Source organism: Phocoena phocoena, chromosome X (assembly GCF_963924675.1).
Source record: "Phocoena phocoena chromosome X, mPhoPho1.1, whole genome shotgun sequence".
Lineage (NCBI taxonomy): Eukaryota > Metazoa > Chordata > Mammalia > Artiodactyla > Phocoenidae > Phocoena > Phocoena phocoena.
In genome coordinates this window covers 90,058,776-90,080,277 of record NC_089240.1, presented here as the reverse complement: position 1 = coordinate 90,080,277, position 21,502 = coordinate 90,058,776, and the positions used below count along the sequence as shown (strand labels likewise).

Below are 21,502 nucleotides of genomic sequence, written 5' to 3'. Positions count from 1 at the left end.
AGTTACTCTTAAGTTGGGATGCCTTATGCTGAGGCTTTAGAATAAAAGTATACTTCACAAATAGAACAGTGAACACAAATTATCACAAGTCAAGATAACAGTCATATAGAAAGAAGTAAGATGAACTTTCTTGATACACACAAATTGTTTCAATGACCTTTCCAAAGAATGAATTTAAAATGAAGTGTGTTAGCTCCAAATACAAGACGAACATAAAACCACTTAACTTTAGAGTGTATGTAATACTCTGAGAAACAGTTACTGAAATTACCAACAAAATGACAGAATATCTTTTTTTTTGACAGAATATCTTTAAAGCAATGCCCTCTTTATAACCTTTAATAATTTCATCTGCCAATTTTTAAGAAGTTTTATCTGGTCTATAAATTTTGTGCAAATAGACTTCTGTTTTACCGTTACCTAAATTACAGATATCCAAGATACCAACGATATGCACTTTATCCAATTCAGTTGCTGCTTTTATAATATCACCTAAAAGTAAAAAGCAGATGGTAAGTATTGTAAAATAGTTAAATATTTACTTGGATTTAGTATCACATAAGCTGATTTTTTTTTCTTATAATTAACAGTGTCTCTCATCTTCTCCCTCTTCCCTCCAGTTCATCACATACATTCATCAAAGTTATAATATAGTAATTTCTGCCAATAACAGCGAATACATCAAACAGATGCTACCAAAAATGTCAAGATACAGGCTGGTACTCCAAAGCCTTATTTGTTTGTTTATTTATTTATTTAGTGGAGCAAAGTAAATCTACATATTTTCAAGGTCATTTAGGTGCCAAGTAAACAACTTCTTACTACCCTTCAAGGAAATACAAAGATAAATTTTTCTATTTTGCAATTCAATCACCAATTATTTGCAAAATTTACAAGACATAAAGCAAAATTTAAAAAAGAAGCTTCTTTTAAAGTATGTTTCCTTTTTAAGTGGCTTTATTAACTAACACTTAGCTTTGGATATTCTTAAGAAGCTTTATCAAGAATGGATCGGGTGAGTGACATTGATGAAAATGGCAGAGTACGGAATTTCAGGGCTCTGTTCCTCCACTAAAGCAACTTATAAGCTGGCAAAAAAACTCTCAGATCAACTTTTCCAGAACTCTGGAATCTAGACAAAAACTTAACAACCTGGTGAAAGATTAATGAAGAAAGAAGTCGCTGCACTATGGTAAGAGTGTGCTGTGGTGTTTTAAACTGCCTGCCTACTCCCCAGATCAGTAGCAGCCATGAAGATGGCAGCTCATACTCTTGGTGCAGGTTGCTAGCACCAGAGGGAGCTACGCAGACCTTATTCTCAAAGATGTGGTTGTGTATTTTGACAGGTCGGGCAGCTCCCTCAAGGTCAGATGCAAGAGCTTGCTTGTGTTTCACCCAATTTGGAGCATCCCATGACTAGGGTAGCTTTCCCAATGGCTTTTGCTGAAAGCATATAAAGGCAAAAGCATTTGTCAGAGCAGATAGATCAGGGTTTTAAAGTTGGGACAAGCAATAGACAGACCAAAAAGCCTGGGGAGGAAGGGCCTGAGAAAAGAGATATGTGGGGGAATATGAGCTTTTAAGAGCTCCTGTGTATTCCAAGGAATCAAGAAGGCCACATGTATGCCCAGTGCTGGATGCATGTTCAGAAAAGGCCTGAGAAAACTCTCATTGTTCACCTCTGGCTGACCATCAGTCTCTGTAGAGCAGGAAGTGAGGGCTAAGATAGAGTCATAAACATCTTGGCTAAGCACTGAAGGGGTGCCACAACACAGAGCCAATCTGCAAAAAGTGAGAAAGTAATGTTTTTCTTTTCTTCTTCTTCTTGGCTAAAATGGTATTTAAGGAATCTCTTTCAAAACACTAACTGACCACTACCAAGCTACTGTATCACAGACTTCAGTGGTTACACATGACAAAGACCTCATTTTAAACATGAGAAAGCTAAAACATTTAGAGGTTAAGTAACTTAAGCAAAGTCACAGGGTGATTCTAATCCAGACAGTCTGGCACCAAGGCATGGGCTCTTAACCTTTTGTGCTAGAGCTACATCTCTACAAAATTGTGACCAAGGGCCAGTAGTGGATCTAGATTTTGTGGGGCTTGAAAGGTATACTATTTGGGGGTCCTCTTTATGAAAGAGAAAACAAAATACAACAACACACACACCAAATAAAACCCCTAGAAGTGCTGTGGAAAGGATTTACACAAGTGAGAGCTCCTCAAGCTCAGGCTTCATTAGCTGCATAGGACAGCCACATCTGCTAGGCATGTCACAAAATCTGATGAATGATTTAAAATTGTGCAAGTTCACTAAAGCACAATGAATATAATAACAACTGCTGGTACTATATAATTTTCTTCTTTTTTGAGTGGGATGGACTTTAATCCAGATGCTTTGGAAAGATTTCAAGATCTTCAGATTTGATGCTAACAGCAGAAACCCAAACCTTAATAATTCTAATTGTCACCATATCATTCTACAAATAATGACTTACGTAGTACCTGCAACATAACGTATAAGTAAGCTTTCTGTTTAGGTAACTCTGCCTACTTGTGTAAATGACAACCTCTCTGCACCTCAATCTGCTCATCTAGTACCTATATCATAGGCTATTGTGAGGATTAAATGCATGTAAAAGCATTTAGAATGGTAGCTGACACATAGTAAGCACTTAATTAAATGCCAGCAACCATCATTTTCTACTTAAGAAAACCTAGTATTAAATTAAAATATTATTTACATTACAAAGGAATTGTTTTAAAACGATTATAGATTTTACCTATAAAATGAGCTTCTCTACATGTCACTTTAAAATGTTGGAATTACTAAAATTGTACATTTTTAGGAACATCACATATGCAGAAGGTGAGTGTGACAAAGGCAATGCTTTGTGTTTGCCACTCCATTTCCTCTTCATGGTCACATGGGAGACAAAGTGTCCTGGCCTCCCTTGTAGTTAGCTTGGGATCATGTAAATAAGTTCTGACAAATGAGAATGTGAGCAGAAATGATGTGGCAGTTTGGGTCCAACAAAATTAAAAGTCAGTGTCTCCTTCATCTATTTCTTCCTCTGCCTAGACAACCCTAGAAGCCATTTGTTCCTGTTGGAGGTGCAACAGGATGGAAGCATGCTGGATTCCTGAATCACTGCTGGGGAGAAAGCTAATAACTGATTGCATCAGACTTGACTTGAGCAAGAAATAAATTTTTACTGTATGAAGTCACTGAGACTTTGGAATTGTTTTGTACTGCAGCACAGTCTAACCTATCTTGTAATATAGTGTGGTATTCCTGCCTCTGAAAATAATATTGGAAACTCTGATTATCTAGAGAATAATAAAATTATTTCTTACATGTGTTAAAACCTTTCCATATCATGCTATGCTTCTGAAATGTTTATCAATGAAAACAATGCTTTCAAAGAGGTGGGATATATATATGTGTGTATATGTATATGTATATACATATATATCCTTGTACTTCATAGTTAAATATAATACCAATTATAACACCATAACAGTAAGTATTATTCAATAAATGATTTGGGAACTATGGCTAATCCCTTGGAGAAACATTAAGCTGGATCCTTATCTCATTCTCTACACCAAAATAAAATTCCAAATGGATTAAAATGTTAAATTATAAAAATGAAGCCATATTATCAAAAGCAAAAAAAACCCCAAACAACCCAATTCAAAAATGGGCAAAGGACTTAAATCGACATTTCTTCAAATAAGATATGCAAATAGCCAACAAGCTCATGAAAAGATGCTCAATATCATTTGTAATTAGAGAAATTCAAATCAGAACCACAATGAGATACTGCTTTAGGATGGCTGTTATCAACAAACAAACAAACAGAAAATAACGTGTTGGCGAGGATGTGGAGAAATTGGGATCCTCATGCATTGCTGGTGAAAATGTAAAATGATGCAGCTGCTGTGGAAAATGGTTTGGTTGTTTCTCAAAAAGTTAAATATAGAACTACCATATGACTCAGCAATTCCACTCCTAGGGATATTCTTAAAACAATTGAAAGCAGAGACTTCTTAAACAGGTACTTGAATACCAATATTCACAGCAGAACTATTCATAACAGCCAAGAAATGGAAACAACCCAAATGTCCATCAACAGATGAATGGATAAACAAAATGTGGTACATACATTCAACAGAATATTATTCAGTCATAAAAAGAAATGAAATTCTGATATATATTATAACATGGATGGATCTTGAGGATATTATACTAAGTGAATAAGCCAGACAAAAAAGGACAAAACTGCATTACTTCACTTATATGAGATACCTAGAATAGGCAAATTCATAGGGACGGAAAGTAAAATAAGAGGTTACCAGGAGCTAGGGAGAGGGGGGAATGGGGAGTTATTGTTTAACAGGTATAGAGTTTCTGTTTTCAGATGATGAAAATGTTCTGAAAATGGGTAATGATGATGTTGCACAACATTGTAAATGTACTTAGTGTAAATGTACTGAATTGTACAATTAAAAATGGTTAAAGTGGTAAATTTTATGTTATGTATATTTTGCCACAGTACAAATTATATATGAGTAAAAAACCAAAGCTATAAAAGTATCAGAAAAACATAGTGAATTAAAAAAAAATCTTGGACTGAGTGATGCCTTTTTGAGTGTGACATAAAACCAGCCACCACAGAAATGAAAGATTGATATATTTGACTACATAAAAATAAAATTACTTAAAATATCAAGATTTCCACTGAATAAACATCAAACTGGTAAAAGTATTGCAACACACAATAAAGGGTAAATTTATTCAATATGCAAAGAGAACTTACAAATTAATAAGAAAAAGAATGCTCATGGAAAAATGGAAAAAATAAAGCTAGCATAGAAAGTTCATAGAAAGAAAAAATATAAATGGCCAATAAGCATAGGAAGATATTCAAGCTTAGAATAATTAAGATATGCAAATGAAGATAATGATATAATACTTTTGCCTATTGTCTGCCAAAGATTAACAAGACTGATAACACCTAGTATTTCTAAGGGTGTGGGTAAAGTGGCACTCTTTCTTTTGGTTAAAGTGTAACTTGTTATAAATGCATATATCTTTTGAGTCAGTGACATCTAAGAATTCATCCTACAGATGTGTAAGTGCACAAAGATTATATTATATACATACACACAGATAGATATACTCATTGCAGTACTGTTTGTTAATATCAAAAACACTTGAAAAAGAAAAAAAAAATTGGAAACAATCTAAATGTCCATCAATAGGGGACTGATTAAGTAAATACAGGTATATCTACACAGTGGAATATTTATAGTTACTAAAACGAGAAAGGTAGCTCTCTCTATACTAATATGAAAGTTATTCAAAACACAGTGTTACAAGGAAAAAGTAGGTTATGAGACCATGTTTACTATAATTCCATTTGTGTGTACTTAAGAGAGAGAGAGAGTGTATGTTTGTGTATGCGTGTGTGAGAGACAGAATATACTGTTATATGCAAAAATAATTTCTTAAGGATTCAAAGAATACTGGTTACCTCCAGAGAGTGGGTGAGTAGGTTGGCAGAAGGGGATGGACCTTCAAAGGCAGGGAGGGGAACTTTCACTTTTACCCTGTGCCTTTTGGTATTGTTTGAATTTTTAAATTGTGAACATGTATAGCTTTTATAATAAAAAGGAAACTAGTTCACAAAAATGTTTAAAAGATGATACCAATGTTATACTATAAGCCACTGCATTACATTATTCTGTATATTTTTATCTTTCAGTTTGTAATTATGGAGGGAATAGAAATGTTTTGAATCAGACTGATCTGGGTTTAGATCCTAGCTGTTATCCATGCTGGTGAGTCTCTCTGATTTTCAGTCTAATCATCTATAAATAGGGGATAATAATGTTTACCTTGAAAGTCTCTTGTTAGGATTAGTTGTAACTTATGTAAAATGTCCAGGCACAATGCTTTGCACAGAGCTAAACAGACACTATCATTATGTCATGAAAAATACGGTATTCCATGTTCAAAATGAATCACCTTGCTTTTGATTACATCACTTTTCTAGTGATTCTTGCCCTTCATGTCCCAAAATACTAACTGCTTTGGCAGAATGGTACCAGGTATTTTCACTTGACCATGTTAGCGACTGCTGGAAGACTACTGGCACTAGCAGCTAGTAGATACCTGAGGATTTTGCTTTGATTTTTTATATCAATAATAACATACACATATAGCAGAAGAAACATGACAGAAGTGGATACTGCATGAAACAAGAACATGAGTGCACAAATATTTAAAGTACATATTAGGGCCCTAATTACGAAATCTGGGTTACTGTAAGTCTAAGGAGCTGAAATGTAAGAAGTAATACTGCAAGTTAACTAATATACCATCTTTAAAATGGACTGTGGAAAAATAAAAAACCTCATCTCTTCCAAAATTAGATACTCAAGTTCAGTTTGCAGTAACCATTACTGCCAAAAGCTACTTCATCATCAGGTACAGCTCATAAGACTTGTTTAAAAACAACACCCACTCAAGGGTTTCATCAGCTTAGAAAAACGACCACAAAAATCCCAAGATAATGAAGCCTTTCTTTAAAGCTTTTTAAAATGTAATATTCTTATAAGCTTGATGAAAATGGCTAGAAACTTTACCACATGCTTAGGAAATAGAAATTACAACAGAAAGTGAATAGGATAATTATAATTGGACACATAATTTTACTGGTATATAGAAATGATTTATAGTTCAGGATATTATGTAGCAGCCTAAACAATTAGTTGATTGAAGGGTTTCACTACTGGGATTACATACACTCCTAGCAGTCCTGAAGAAATTTATTGCATAGCACTTGAATAACTGAACATTTATAAGAGAAAACAATTGTACTCTACTATACTATGGAGGTATTGAGATTTCAGGCAACTATAAGGTGAAAGGCCTGAATTAAAAGGAGAGAAGAGTAGAAGTTGCACTGTTCCATGTGCATACCACTTAGGTCTAATGAATACTTACATTTAAAAATGTATTATAAGAGAACATTCTTAATGCCTGCCTGGAATAGAAACCATTAATCTATCCAATTTTATTTAAAAATATATTCTCATTTATAAGTCTTTGGGTACTTTTACCTAATAATTATTTAAACTATATCAAATGTTAAGGCTAGAACTATTTATATAATAACATCTTAAGGTTAGGACTGTTTGCAATATTAATTTTATTTTCTAAGTGAAAAGATCCTAAGATTGTCTTACCTGTAACTGCTTTTGGACCTTGAAATCTGTCATTGCCAGTTAATTCCTGTGGAAACACACAGCTGTAATTCATGCAGGTCAATAATGTGTCTATTTGAGATGTTCGGACATCTTCCGGAGAATACTCAGGAAGGAATGCAACACTGATTGCTATCTCATGATTCAGACCTGTTAAAGAAAAATCACACTTTATTAAAAGTGCAGTGGGTTAGTACATGGTGCTAACGTGGCCAGATTTGCTGGTTTGATCCACACATGTGCCAAATAGCTTCAAAACTGTAAAAAAAAAAAACTTTCAAAACTAGGAACTAAACCCTTTCCTGTGCAAACATTTATGAATACATGCTATTGGTTGAAAGAAGAGACACTTTGGAGCAATCTATCTCCACCGCTGAAAATAACAATCCCAAATCTTTTAATATTGACAGAAGGCTTAAATTTCAATATCCAGAGGATAGCCTAGTCACATAAATGAAGACATGTAGGGTGTTTTCTTCATCATTCATGACAGGTGCCATTACAGGATAGGAGAATTCAGAGGTAACTACTGGTTCAATTACTGCCATTTGGACTTAAGGATATAAGACTCAAGCAAGACCAGGGATGGTAGTAACAAGGTTCCATTTGTCCTCAAATATACAAGAAAAACTTTAATCACTCGCCATTAGGGCTAGAAAAGGTCGCAGTATGGGGAAACAACCAACATGAATCCTGACCTGTGTCTGTTACTCTTTATGAGAGTCAATGTCAACTAGGGTGGATAAAAAAAGACTTCCTAGAGTCAAGGGTTTGAGCTGGGTATTAAAGGATGAGTAACATTTAAATAGAGAGAAGGGTATTTCAGGCAGGACAGGGAGAAGCCAAAAGTAAAGACCAGAGTTACGGAGACCATCTTGGCTGGAGCAAGGGTAAACGCACAGAGCACATCTTGAAAACTCTGAATTTCACCCAGTCACCCAAACCAGAAACATAGAAGTTATCCTTAACTCCTCCCTTTCATTCTTCCCTGATATTTTAGTCAGCAAGTCCTGTAGATTCTATATCTCTCCTATTCAGCCCTATAGCAATGCTGAAGTATGGAGTAGGAGCAAATGGTAAGTAAACAAGTCCTTCCAGTTAAGCTGTAAACTGATCCAGAAATGCAAGTCTGTTCTTTTTTGTTTTTGTTTTTGTTTTTGTTTTTTGCGGTACGCGGGCCTCTCACTATTGTGGCATCTCCCGTTGTGGAGCACAGGCTCCGGACGTGCAGGCTCAGCGGCTATGGCTCATGGGCCCAGCCGCTCCGCAGCACGTGGGATCTTCCTGGACCGGGGCACGAACCCGCGTCCCCCGCATTGGCAGGCGGACTCTCAACCACTGCGCCACCAGAGAAGCCCTCGTTCTTTGTTTTTTATGGGCAAATGACACTAAGTTCCATAGCTTTAACTTAACAAACAACTAAGGGCTACTTAAAGCTTTTTAAGGATTACTAAAATCTGGTATTCATAAACTAAAACAGTCATGCCATCTAGAATTTACTGTGGATTCCAATTCAGTATTACAAGTATAGCTACCTCAGAACTCTTAGCAATGCTGCAAAACTCATGTCAATGTGCACACAATGGCATCCCATTTCCTTGATTCTAATACCAAATCTAACTCTAAGACATACCATCAATTTAGTAACAGTTTTTTAATGAAAAAGGAAACACTGCATTAATGTACCCATTGACCATAAGATGCATTCCAACTTGCAAATGTAAAAAAAAAAAACGTATGCTTTAGAATTGAGAAAATATTAGAAGTTGGAAATCCTGATATTTTCAGGAAGATAGCTTCATTATCAGTGTGTCACTGATACTATTATGAGTTGCTTTCTAAATTACAGAATGCTGTGAGTTTAGCTTCAACATTATTGGTAAAATTCATCATGAGTTGTTTGGTTAAAACTAGAGTTCAGAGTGCAGATGTATAAGTAAACATGCCTAGGGCCTCTGTACTTGATGTTCTTGTACATAGAATGTTCTTTCCCCAGATAAACACACGGCTTGCTCCTTCATCTCCATCTGGTGTCTGGTGAAATGTTATTTTCTCAGGGAGACCTCCCTTGACAACTCTATTTAAAATTTAGCCCTTTCCTACAACAGCACTCTCCAACCCTTTTCTTCTAGCCCTTATCACCATCTCATTTTACCATAGGCTCTGTTATCTGTTGCATTAACACATGTAACCTCAGCCCCCAGAACAGTGCTGGGCATGCCTTAGGTGCTCAGTAAATATTTGTTAAACTGAGCAAAAGAATGTATATGTGTGTATTTTTAACCTATAATTTTCGAATATTAGACTTTAGGACATTTGTGCATTGTGTTCAAATATGAATTCATCCATATTCCCAACAGCAAAAGAGATGAACACAAACATCCTCCCCACAATGTACATGTATAATGCACTTCAATGGTGACTTACTGTTTATGTGTTACTTAGATAACTTACAACATACTATCTAGGTAAATGTGATAATATATGTGGACTATATTAAAAATTAGAGGCAGATATAAAATCAAACAAGCTCATATTCCTCTTTTGTAAAGTGTATTGTATGCAATTTATATATCTTCCTCTCAAATTCTTTGTTGTCACTGAATTTCTTTTCCAGTGAAAAGTATGTGTGTTTGTGTGTGTGTGTTGCAGAGGAGGGCAATTTGTAATCCCAGCACATAGCTAAGGGTACTTGGCATATACCATGTTTCATGGAATCTAAGATACCATTGATTTTTAAGATGATCATTATTTTATATACCACTAAGAAAGAAAAATGCTACCAACTAAACAAAGGCATGACATCGATTATAAGATCCGTATCAATTTTCAAAGATGTTAAAATATGGGGTAAAAAGTCTTACACTGATGAAATCTGATAGTAGCTACTTAAGGTTTAAGGATTAAATTACTTTTATTATGCAATGGAATAAGGGACAGAATTAAGGGGTGGCAACAGTAACCACCTCTGGAACCCATATAATCCAGTGTGCTGCTCCATTCAAGATACAATAATGGGAAGCATGCCAGTGGGATAGAATATCCTAAGGATATAGCCAGTTAGGGAACCAAGAGTGAGGGAACCCAGTGCTACTCAGTTAATGGTTCAAGTAGTCTTCAGTACGGAAGGAGGCATACCTCAGGGGTACAAATAATTGGTCCTGAGCTTGCAGGCCAGTACCAAGGAGGGCAGGAATTATGTTGGCCTGCTTGGTTGCTTTAATAGGAGAAAAAAATCAAGGTAAGTAAAGCCTTATGATTTCCATGTTAACTATAGCATATTACATTACTTTGATGTTACAATTAATGCTATTAAAATTTTTAAATTATCATTTAAATGCATTTTGCAGAAAAGGAAAAGAACCATATAAAAATTTTTGACAAAAAATCTTTTGACAAAAAGTCTAGAAAATACTGTCTTGACAGCTCTCCTTAAATTATACCTATTGTTACTGGGGTTTGTATCTCTTGATTTCCAAGAGATAAACAGATGGCTTTCAGAGGTTTACTAAAGACTGGCTGAATATTTTCCTTATTGTCTAAGTCAAATGCAAATCGAAGAGGGAACTCTTAAGCTTTAACTGACTCAGCATTTCATGGGTAACTAAATTAGTGTTGGCAGAGTCAGTGATATACTAACACCATCTATGAGTCCAATAAAGCTTTTGAAAAATACTTTCTTATATTTAAAGTGAGAAATAATTCTTAAAATTGACCAATAGATTAAAAATTTTGTACCTGGGCTAAAGGCATTGAAAATTTAGTCTGTTACTCCATCCCAATATCTTCTCTTTGAAGTGTGTTATTACACTCCATTCCAATATCTTGTCTTTGAAGTGTGTTATTACATAATAGGCAATGGGCCGAGATTTTAGCACTTATTAATACTATCTACTTATTTGAGTCAAGTGAGATGGCATAGCAAGAATTTTAACACAAGAATTGGTACTTCTGAGATGGGTTTCTGATATTGCCACAGTACCCAGGTGGTTGTTGGGAGCCATTAGAATCGTGGGAGGTAAGATTACAAATTCCGTTCAATATTTTCAATAATGATTCACCCTAGACCAGTCAGAGCTAATGACCAAGTAACAGGGTTATGGTCTGAATAACCTTTCTGGCTCCCAGAATAAGACACTTCAAAATTACTGGGTCCTCCAGAGATCAGTAAGATACAGCAGAGGGACAATAAACCACTAGAAGGTAGTATCAGTGTAGGCTGGACAAACTTCATGTTGGAAGAACTTTAAAAATCATATAGACTTATCTGCCTTGATTGGTTTAATCAGTTTCATCTAAAAACAGGAATCTAGAAGAGGGGTCAGCAAATTATGAGTTGGTGGGGGAAAAGGTCAAATATAGCCTCTACCTGGTTTTGTACAACCCATGAGCTAGGAAACTTTTTTTTCATTTTAAATGGTTGAAAAAAAATCTAAAGAAGAATATTTTGTGATATGTGAAAATTAAATGCAACTCAGATTTAAGGGTCTAAAAAGTTTTATTCAAACATAGCCATGCACATTCATTTACACATTGTTTATGGCTGCTTTCACACTAAAAGAGCAGAGCAATGAGATATCACTTCACACCTGTCAGGATGGCTATCATCAAAAAGAACACAAATAGGGCTTCCCTGGTGGCGCAGTGGTTGAGAGTCCACCTGCCGATGCAGGGGACACGGGTTCGTGCCCTGGTCCAGGAGGATCCCACATGCCATGAAGCGGCTGGGCCCGTGAGCCATGGCCACTGAGCCTGCGCGTCTGGAGCCTGTGCTCCGCAATGGGAGAGGCCACAACCGTGAGAGGCCCGCATATTGCAAAAAAAATAAAGAACACAAATAACAAACGTCGGCAAGAAGAAAAGGGAGAAAAGGGAACCCTTGCATACTGATGGTGGGAATGTAAATTGGTGCAGCCACTATGGAAAACATTATGGCGGTTTCTCAAAAAAGTAAAAATAGAACTACCAGATGACCCAGCAATTGTACTTCTGGGTATATATCCGAAAAAAACAAAAACACTAATTTGAAAAGATACATGCACCCCAATGTTCATAGCAGCATTATTTATAATTGCCAAGATGTGGAAGCAACATAAGTGACCATCAACAGATGAATGGATAAAGAAGATGTGGTATACGTGTACAATGGGATACTACTCAGCCATAAAAAAGAAGGAAATTTTGCCATTTGCAGCTTGCCATAATGGACTTGGAGGGCATTATGCTAAGTGAAATAAGTCAGATAGAGAAAGACAAATACTATATGATATCACTTACATGTGGAATCTAAAGAAATAAACGAGTGAGTATAACAAAAAAGAAGCAGACTCACAGATATAGAGAACAAGTTAGTTGTTATCAGGGGGGAGAGGGAAGGGGGAGGGACAGTATAGGGGTAGGGGATTAAGACATGATTTTTAATCATGGCCTGGCTTTTACCTAGCTAGCGGGTTATGACTAGAAGATATCCAGGATCCTTTTACCTTTAAAATTAAGTACCTCATTAGGAACAATCCTTTTTCTCCCTTCCTGCCAGAAAGCTCACAGAAAATTACTACTGAATGGTAATAATTTGTTATTTATAGGCACCTAGTAATACCTACTTTTTCTGTATCCTTTTAAATGCTCTGTTTTGTTTTATCCATACATAGCGTATTTTTCACTGTCTTTTATCCCTGTAAATCCACTTATGTCCTTGAAAAATGGTAGGATATAAAACAGCCCAATTCTAACATGGATTACAGCTGGTTGGGCAGAATGACAAATTTGCCTTCTTTATATCTGATTCTTGCTTTTAGGTGATGCATAGTAAAGCTACAAAGGTTCACAATACTTATAAGACAGCTGAGATGTTTAGAGGATCAGTGACATGTTGAAAAGACGAGAAGTATTCAATTTCTGTGATTCCAGATGAACTCATGGTTTTCATGGTTACTTTTTGTGATGTATGAAAAATCTCCACTATGATTTTTGTTTCCTAGATATAAAAACTAAGATTGATAAGTTACCCAAAGATAACAAGCAATGCAGTCTAGGAAAAAGAAGCATTTGAAACTTAGGTCTGAGAAGGTCTAACAGAGTCAATGGGAATTTATACTTTCCATAGATTATATACATATACACAATCACATGTATGTACAAATTTATGTGTGAGGAAGTAGGGCTGAAGGAGTGGAAGAGAGTAAAGGGGAAACAGGAATCTTGATTAAGGGCAAGGTAATTCACTTCAGTACTGTAGGTGCAAAACTCTATGAAATGCATCCTCTTTCAGGCATTTAATTAATTTACTAATGGCACTTCATCATTCTTTCATTTTAAGGTAACAAGATCTTCCTTTCAAGTACAAATAAAAAACCTAGAGAGTAGCTCATTTTGGTTAAGATTTTATTTTATAATTAATTTTTGTGTACATTTTTCATTCATGAGAAACAAACTTTAAAAATAAATGTAAGTTGGGCTTCACTGGTGGCACAGTGGTTGAGAATCTGCCTGCCAATGCAGGGGACACGGGTTCTAGCCCTGGTCTGGGAACATCCCACATGCCATGGAGCAACTAAGCCCATGCACCACAACTACTGAGCCTGAGCTCTAGAGCCCGTGAGCCACAACTACTGAGCCCGCAGGCCACAACTACTGAAGCCCATGAGCCTAGAGCCCATGCTCCACAACGAGAGAAGCCACCGCAATGAGAAGCCCGCGCACTGCAACGAAGAGTAGCCCCTGCTCGCCGCAACTAGAGAAAGCCTGCATGCAGCAGCGAAGACCCAACACAGCCAAAATTTAAAAAATTAAAAAATAAACATAAGTTTAAAAATGTGTTGACTTTAAATTTTTATAAGTTCTATAGCTACCTGTCAGTTTAGAACAACCTGAGAAAATCAGTTTATTGTCCCTTGTCAGACAAGATAGTTTTTTGAATAGCTTCCTTCTGTTCAACTTGTTACTTGAGAATTTTATTTTCTTCACAGGCTAAACAGACGTCTGTTCATAGGATCTTCTCTCAATTAGTATGCCTTTCTCTTTAACCTACATTTTACCCTTCAGTGGTTCAGATGCACTGAGAAAGAGGCAGAGAATATAAGCAAGAAAGTGGTGGCTAAAGGATAAGTGAATCAGTTTTAGAGGTAGTAGGAGAGTCAGGGCTAAGGAAAGTTCCCTTGGTTCCCATTCTTCTCTCCCCAGTACTTTCTAAGGACTTGCCAATATTTAAATGCCCACAATTAAAGCTTAATGTATTCCAGAATTAGTGCTCCATTCCTTTGGTTTGAGCCAAACAGGAGTTCTCCTTGGGCTTAACTTTTTTGGTGGTGGGGATGTGGAGCGCTTAATTTTTTAAAGCAAAATAGTATCATCTATATTTAAATTATGTCAAATTAACACTATTCAAAGAGAAGAACAGGTGACTTACCTAAGATGGTTACTTCAAAATGTCCAAGGACTAGGGCACTCTTAAAATCATAAAGATTTGGGGGTCTTCCTTCTTGAGGTATGTATTTTGCAGGCTGAGAATTATACTGCTGAGTAAGAAAATTTCTGTGTTCTAAAACAAATCTCCGTGGAATACTTTCAGGATAAATACAGCTGTATCGTAGGTGATCTATTAAGCCAAACTTCTTTTCTCTCCACATCTGACTTTCCCATTTATCACTTATAGTTTTTCTGGCTTTCCCTATGCAACCAGTTCTTGTGCTTTCTCGACCTGTTAAAGAAGTGAGATGAACACAATTGAGACCTATAAACTAACCAAATCAGGTAAATCACTACAAAAAAAGCACAGATTAATGAGAAATAGCTTAATTAACTTTAAAAATCAACCACCTACAAAATGTAAACTGAATGTCCAAAAGGTAACTCTTATTAAAGTGAGGAAAGAACTAGAATTCACCTTCAAAATAAACTTTTACTCCAAAATATTAAAAAGTAATATTGTTTTTTCTGTTTCTGGAATTAACGAGATTTGTAATTATCTTCTTTATACTTTTCTATATTTCCTAAATGCTCTTAAATAAACAAACATTCCTTTTATATTCAGTGACAAATTCAAGTTAAGTAAAATTCATGAGAATAATAACCTTTAGAGATTGGACCGCCACTCACTATTGGTGGAATTTAAGCTTAAAATAAAATTTTGTTAATCTTTGCTAAAAGTATCCTGAACACACACAGAATGCAGTCTATTTTTCGGATATAAGTCTCTTTCAAAAGGACCGTTGATATGATATTCCTTTCAGATATAAATAACATATGGAAAACAAAGAGGGAACTAAATTGAAATGAAAGACCACTTCAACTCTTAATTGTTCTCTATCATCAAGTCAGTTTATCATTTATGTATAATTTATCTAACATATTTAGTTTCTAAGGCAGAATATAATTTCCCTCTTACACATTATGACATTTATCCATTCATTCAATTCACTCAGCAAATAATTACTGAGCACTTATTATGTACCAAATACTACACTAAGGAATTTGCTAAAATAATATTTTAATTAAATAATACACCCTGGGAACTGAAGACATAGAGAAGAATCAGAAAAAAAAGAGATGTTGGAACTTCTCACACTGTCAGTTATGCTAGCTAAGGCAAGCTGACAGCAACTGTTCCAGAGTTTAGCAAGGTTGCGGAATTGCTTCATTGTAGGCTGCCTATGCCTTGGCATTTATTATCTTCCTAGCATAAAAAACCGTGCTGAGACAGAAGGGTGTTTCAACAGCAAGGTTTCAGTGTGGTTAATATATCACTTCTGTTTTTGAACTTTATTCTATATCCCCAGACTACTTTCTTGGTTTCTTAAACCTAGACAGAGACTGAAAAATTATTACGAGGTAAAATACTACATTGACTTTTTAGAGAAGATGAAGAGGTGAACTTCTTACCAGGTATTCAAAACACTGTGATATGACAAAAGTATTATTTTTAACTTAAAATTTAGTTGATGAACACACTTAACTTCCTATAATAACGCTTGATAACAAACGAAAAGGATAAAAAATTTAATCACACATGAAAAGGAAAGGAAACAATAAAAGCCAAGAGAAAAACTCAAAGTTAATAGGAGTAAAGTAAGGATTGGGCAATGATTTATCCTTTTTATCTTCCAGAAATGAATTTCCCTTACCCAAACTAATAAAAGTACATAATTAGATTAGCAATAAGTAGCTATTACAACCCAAGTTATAGTGAGAATTCCTGACTGATTTGTTCTAAAATAATACACACAAAGAACAAGTTGTGGGCCATTCCAATCTTTAAAAATTAAGTACTTACATCCATTGCATAGGAAAAAAATCCTATGATTGACACTGTCAGGAATAAGTCAGAATATTTTCTATGGCTGTTTTCTTATTTGAGTGTTAAGAACTGGCAAGGTTTAATGTTTACATGAAAAGCTCTTCTGAAAAAATAATGCTTTTTTTTTTTTTTCCGGTACATGGGCCTCTCACTGTTGTGGCCTCTCCCGTTGCACAGCACAGGCTTCGGACGCGCAGGCTCAGCGGCCATGGCTCACGGGCCCAGCCGCTCCACAGCATGTGGGATCTTGCCGGACTGCGGCACGAACCCGTGTCCCCTGCATCAGCAGGCGGACTCTCAACCACTGCGCCACCAGGGAAGCCCCATGCATTGTTTTTTAGTTTAGTAACTTGGGACTGTAATTAACTATCCCAATTATATGTTCATAATTAATACAAATGGGTATGAAATCAGTACAAGAGATATTGGCAGTCACTGGTTGTGAATAGCAAGATTTCAAAGGCAATAATTAGGAGACAAAATACATCTAGAGCTCAGGTTTTTCTAAAAATAAGATGGAAAATTATACACTAGAATTCTTTTATTTTTAGCTTGAATATTACTAAAATTACCAAATGAAAAACATTATTGTTTAAGCCTAATGCATAACTAAGATACAGGTTAATTACCTAGCAAAATTATATTTTTGTATATATCTAATTATATACCAGAATTATAGTGATCACCGTTATTTTAATGATTCATTTTACCCTTATTTCTGGTGAGAACGGATTTATGTTTTAATGAGGAAAAATTTCAGGAGAAGACCACATTTAGGTTGTGAGGTGAAAAAGGACATGGTATAAATGTATGTGTATAGGCATAGTGATTTTTCTTCACAAAATTTACTCTAAGCATTTCATTATGTGGATAAGAGTGATAGGTAGGGGTGTATGGAGGCATGGGGGTCGGAGAGGAGCTATTTCCTTTGCCTCTTTCCCCCTTGCCTTCACTGACCCCATGCTGGTGCAAGATCTACAAGTCTAGAAAAAAACAGAGTACTTCAATCAGTGATCAGATCTATGCTTGGTAGCAAGTATAATAGACTTTTTAAAGAATTGTGTAAGTCAGAGGCTACCTATAATGCCTTATGATCTCAGTAGTACTGTTATTGTGAACTTTTCAATGTATGTCTTACTTATCTAAGTTACCAGATACAAACAATAAGATGTTAAACTTTGTAGTCTTCAAAATAACTAGCACAATCAAACCACATAAACAAATTAGCTATATATTCACAAAATGAGTGGCTTTTGAATTTACAGACACAGTAATTTCCAAAGCTATCATGAAACATATCTGGAAATATATCAGTAACCATGTTAACACATATAGATCTAATTCATTCATTAAAACTGCAGTATAATAAACAAATGGGACTACATCAAACTAAAAAACTTCTGCATGGCAAAGGAAACCATCAACAAAATGAAAAGGCAACCTACAGAATGCGAGAAAATGATTGCAAATCACATATCTGATAAGGGGTTAATATCCAAATATATAAAGAACTTGTTCAACTCGATAACAAACAAACAAACAAATAAACAATGTGATTAAAAAGGGGGCAGAGGATCTGAATAGACATATTTCCAAAGAAGACATACAGATGGCCAACAAGTACATAAAAGAGATGTTCAACATCACTATTAGGGAAACGCAAACCAAAACCACGAGATATCATCTGACACCTGTTAAAATGGCTATTATCAAAAAGACAAGAAATAACAAGTGTTGGTGAGGATGTGGCAAAAAGCGAACCCTCATATGCTGTTGGTGGGAACATAAATTGGTGCAGCCACTACGGAGAACAGTATGGATATTCCTCAAAAAAGTAAAAATAGAACAACCATATGATCCAGCAATTCCACTACTGGGTATTTATCCAAAGAAATAAAAAACACTAACTCAAAAAGATATATACACCCCGCTTTGGGGCGGGGTGGTGGTGTGATGAATTGGGAGAGTGGGATTGACATATACACACTAATATGTATAAAATGGATAACTAATAAGAACCTGCTGTAAAAAAAAATACAATAAGCATAATGGTTAAAAAATAACATTAAAAAAAAGATATATACACCCCCCTGTCCACTGTAGTATTATTTACAATAGCCAAGACCTGAAAACAACCTAAAGGCCCATCAATGAAAGAATGGATAAAGAACAGGTGGTGTATATACAATGGAATATTATTCAGCCATGAAAACAATGAAATCTTGACATGGATGAAACTTGAGGACATTATGCTAAGTTAAATAAGTCAGACAGAGAAAGACAAATATTGTATGATCTCACATGTGGAATAAAAAAAAAGACAGACCTCCCCCCAAGAAAAAAACAAGCTCATAGATACAGAGAACAGATTGATGGTTGCCAGAGGTAGGGGTTTGGGAGCGGGTGGGTGAAGTGGGTCAAAAGGTACAAATTTCCAGTTATAAAATAAGTAAGTCATGGAGATGTAATGTACAGCATGGTGACTATAGTTAATATCATATTGCATATTTGAAACTTACTAAGAGAGTATATCTTAAAAGTTTTCATCACAAGAAAAAATTATTTGTAACTATGTATGGTGACAAATGTTAACTAGACTTACTGTGGGAATCGTTTTGCTATATATACAAATATCAAATCATTATGTTGCACACGTGAAATTAATATAATGTTACACACTAATTATACCTCAATTAAAAAAAATAATGAACGTAAAAGAGTTTTCCTTTTTTTTATTTTTTTTATTTTTTATTTTTTATTTTTTTGCGGTACACAGTCCTCTCCCATTGCAGAGCACAGGCTCTGGACGCGCAGGCTCAGCGGCCATGGCTCATGGGCCCAGCCGCTCCGCGGCATGTGGGATCCTCCTGGACCGGGGCACGAACCCCTGTCCCCTGCATCGGCAGGCAGACTCTCAACCACTGTGCCACCAGGGAAGCCCCGAGTTTTCCTATTTTAAACAATGCTCCAATACTCATCTTAGAACATGTCTCTCAGTGTGCCCAACATATAGGTCACAAAGTGTAACATTTTCAATAAATTAGGTCTTGTCAAATTGCTCTCAAAGGTAGTTGTACGTTTATCTAAGAAAGGGGGGGGGGGCCTGACTCTTTCTCTCTCTCTGATATACACACATACCTTCTTATATTATAAAACAAACAATGAAAAGACATACCATAGAATGAATTAAAAAGTTACCTATAATGGTGGAGAAGGAAGAGGATGCAGGGAACAGGGGTAGAAGCTAAACTTCTTTAAATATATATTTATACAACAACAGTTGAATACGTTCTTTTCAAAAATACACGAAATACCTCCAGGATGGACCATATGTTAGGCCACAAAATAAGCCTCAATAAATTTAAAAAGAATCACATAATACAAGTATCTTTTCTGACCACAATAGAATGAAGCTAGAAATTAACAATAGAAGGAAAACTAGAGAATTCACATATATGTGGAAATTAAACAACACACTCTTAAGCAACTAATAGGTCAAATAAGAAGTCACAAGGGAAATTATAAAATACCTTGAGATGAGCAAAAATGAAAATACAACATAAAAACTTATAAGATGCAGTGAAAGTGGTGATCTGAGGGAAATTTACAGCAGAAATACTGATATTTAAAAAAAGAACTATGGAGAACAGTATGGAGGTTCCTTAAAAAACTAAAAGTAGAACTACCATACGACCCAGCAATCCCACTACTGGGCAAATATCCTGAGAAAACCAAAATTCAAAAAGAGTCAGGTACCAAAATGTTAATTGCAGCTCTATTTACAATAGCCAGGACATGGAAGCAACCTAAGTGTCCATCGACAGATGAATGGATAAAGAAGATGTGGCCCATATATACAATGTAATATTAGTCAGCCATAAAAAGAAATGAAATTGAGCTATTTGTAGTGAGGTGGCTGGACCTAGAGACTGTCATACAGAGTGAAGTAAGTCTGAAAGAGAAAAATAAATACCGTATGCTAACACATATATATGGAATCTAAAAAAAATGGTCATGAAGAACCTAGGGGCAAGACGGGAATAAAGACACAGACCTACTAGAAAATGGACTTGAGGATATGGGGAGGGGGAAGGGTAAGCTGTGACAAAGTGAGAGAGTAGCATGGACATATATACACTACCAAATGTAAAATAGATAGCTAGTGGGAAGCAGCCACATAGCACAGGGAGATCAGCTCGGTGCTTTGTGACCACCTAGAGGGGTGGGATAGGGAGGGTGGGAGGGAGGGAGACGCAAGAGGGAAGAGATATGGGGACATATGTATATGTATAACTGATTCACTTTGTTATAAAGCAGAAGCTAACACACCATTGTAAAGCAATTATACTCCAATAAAGATGTTAAAAAAAAAGAAAGATCTCATTCAATAACGTAACATTAAACTTTGAGGAACTAGAAAAAGAGAAAACTAAACCCAAAGTTAAGAAAAAGAAGTAATTATGCTTAGAGTAAATATAAATGAAATAGAGAATAGAAAAAATAATAGAATCTAAGAAACCAAAAGCTTGTCCTATGTAAAGACCAACAAAATTGATAATCTTTACCTCGACTGACCTTCTCCCCAAGGAGAGAAGACACAAAAACTAAATACAGAAATGAAATGTGATTTATTACAGAAATAAAAATGATTATAATAGAACACTATGAACAATCATATACCAACAAATTAGAGAACCTAGATGAAACAAATTCCTAAAAGCAAAGAAATTACCTAAACTCACTAAAAAAGAAAAAAAAATCTCCACAGACCAATAATAAGATATTCAAAAGGAAATTAAGAAACCTATTCTAAATATAATAGCATCTAAAAGAATAAAATACCTAGGAATAACTTTAAGCAAGAGGTGAATGACTTGTGTACTGAACACTATAAAACATTGTTGAAATAAATTAAAGAATGTCTAAAAATGA

The 21,502-nt window shown here is 35.5% G+C and overlaps 1 protein-coding gene across 2 annotated transcripts in view; it reads right to left on the bottom strand.

Moving 5' to 3' along the window:
* Window positions 1-361: 361 nt before the first annotated feature.
* Window positions 362-21,502, bottom strand: part of RADX (RPA1 related single stranded DNA binding protein, X-linked) — a 62,776-nt gene continuing 41,635 nt past the window's right edge. For both annotated transcript variants that reach the window (XM_065901087.1, XM_065901088.1), the window contains 3 exons: window positions 14,684-14,974; window positions 7,258-7,425; window positions 362-492 (listed from right to left, as the gene is read on the bottom strand). In XM_065901087.1, coding sequence (XP_065757159.1) covers window positions 362-492; window positions 7,258-7,425; window positions 14,684-14,974 — 590 coding nt within the window. The remainder of the gene's footprint in view (window positions 493-7,257; window positions 7,426-14,683; window positions 14,975-21,502) is intronic.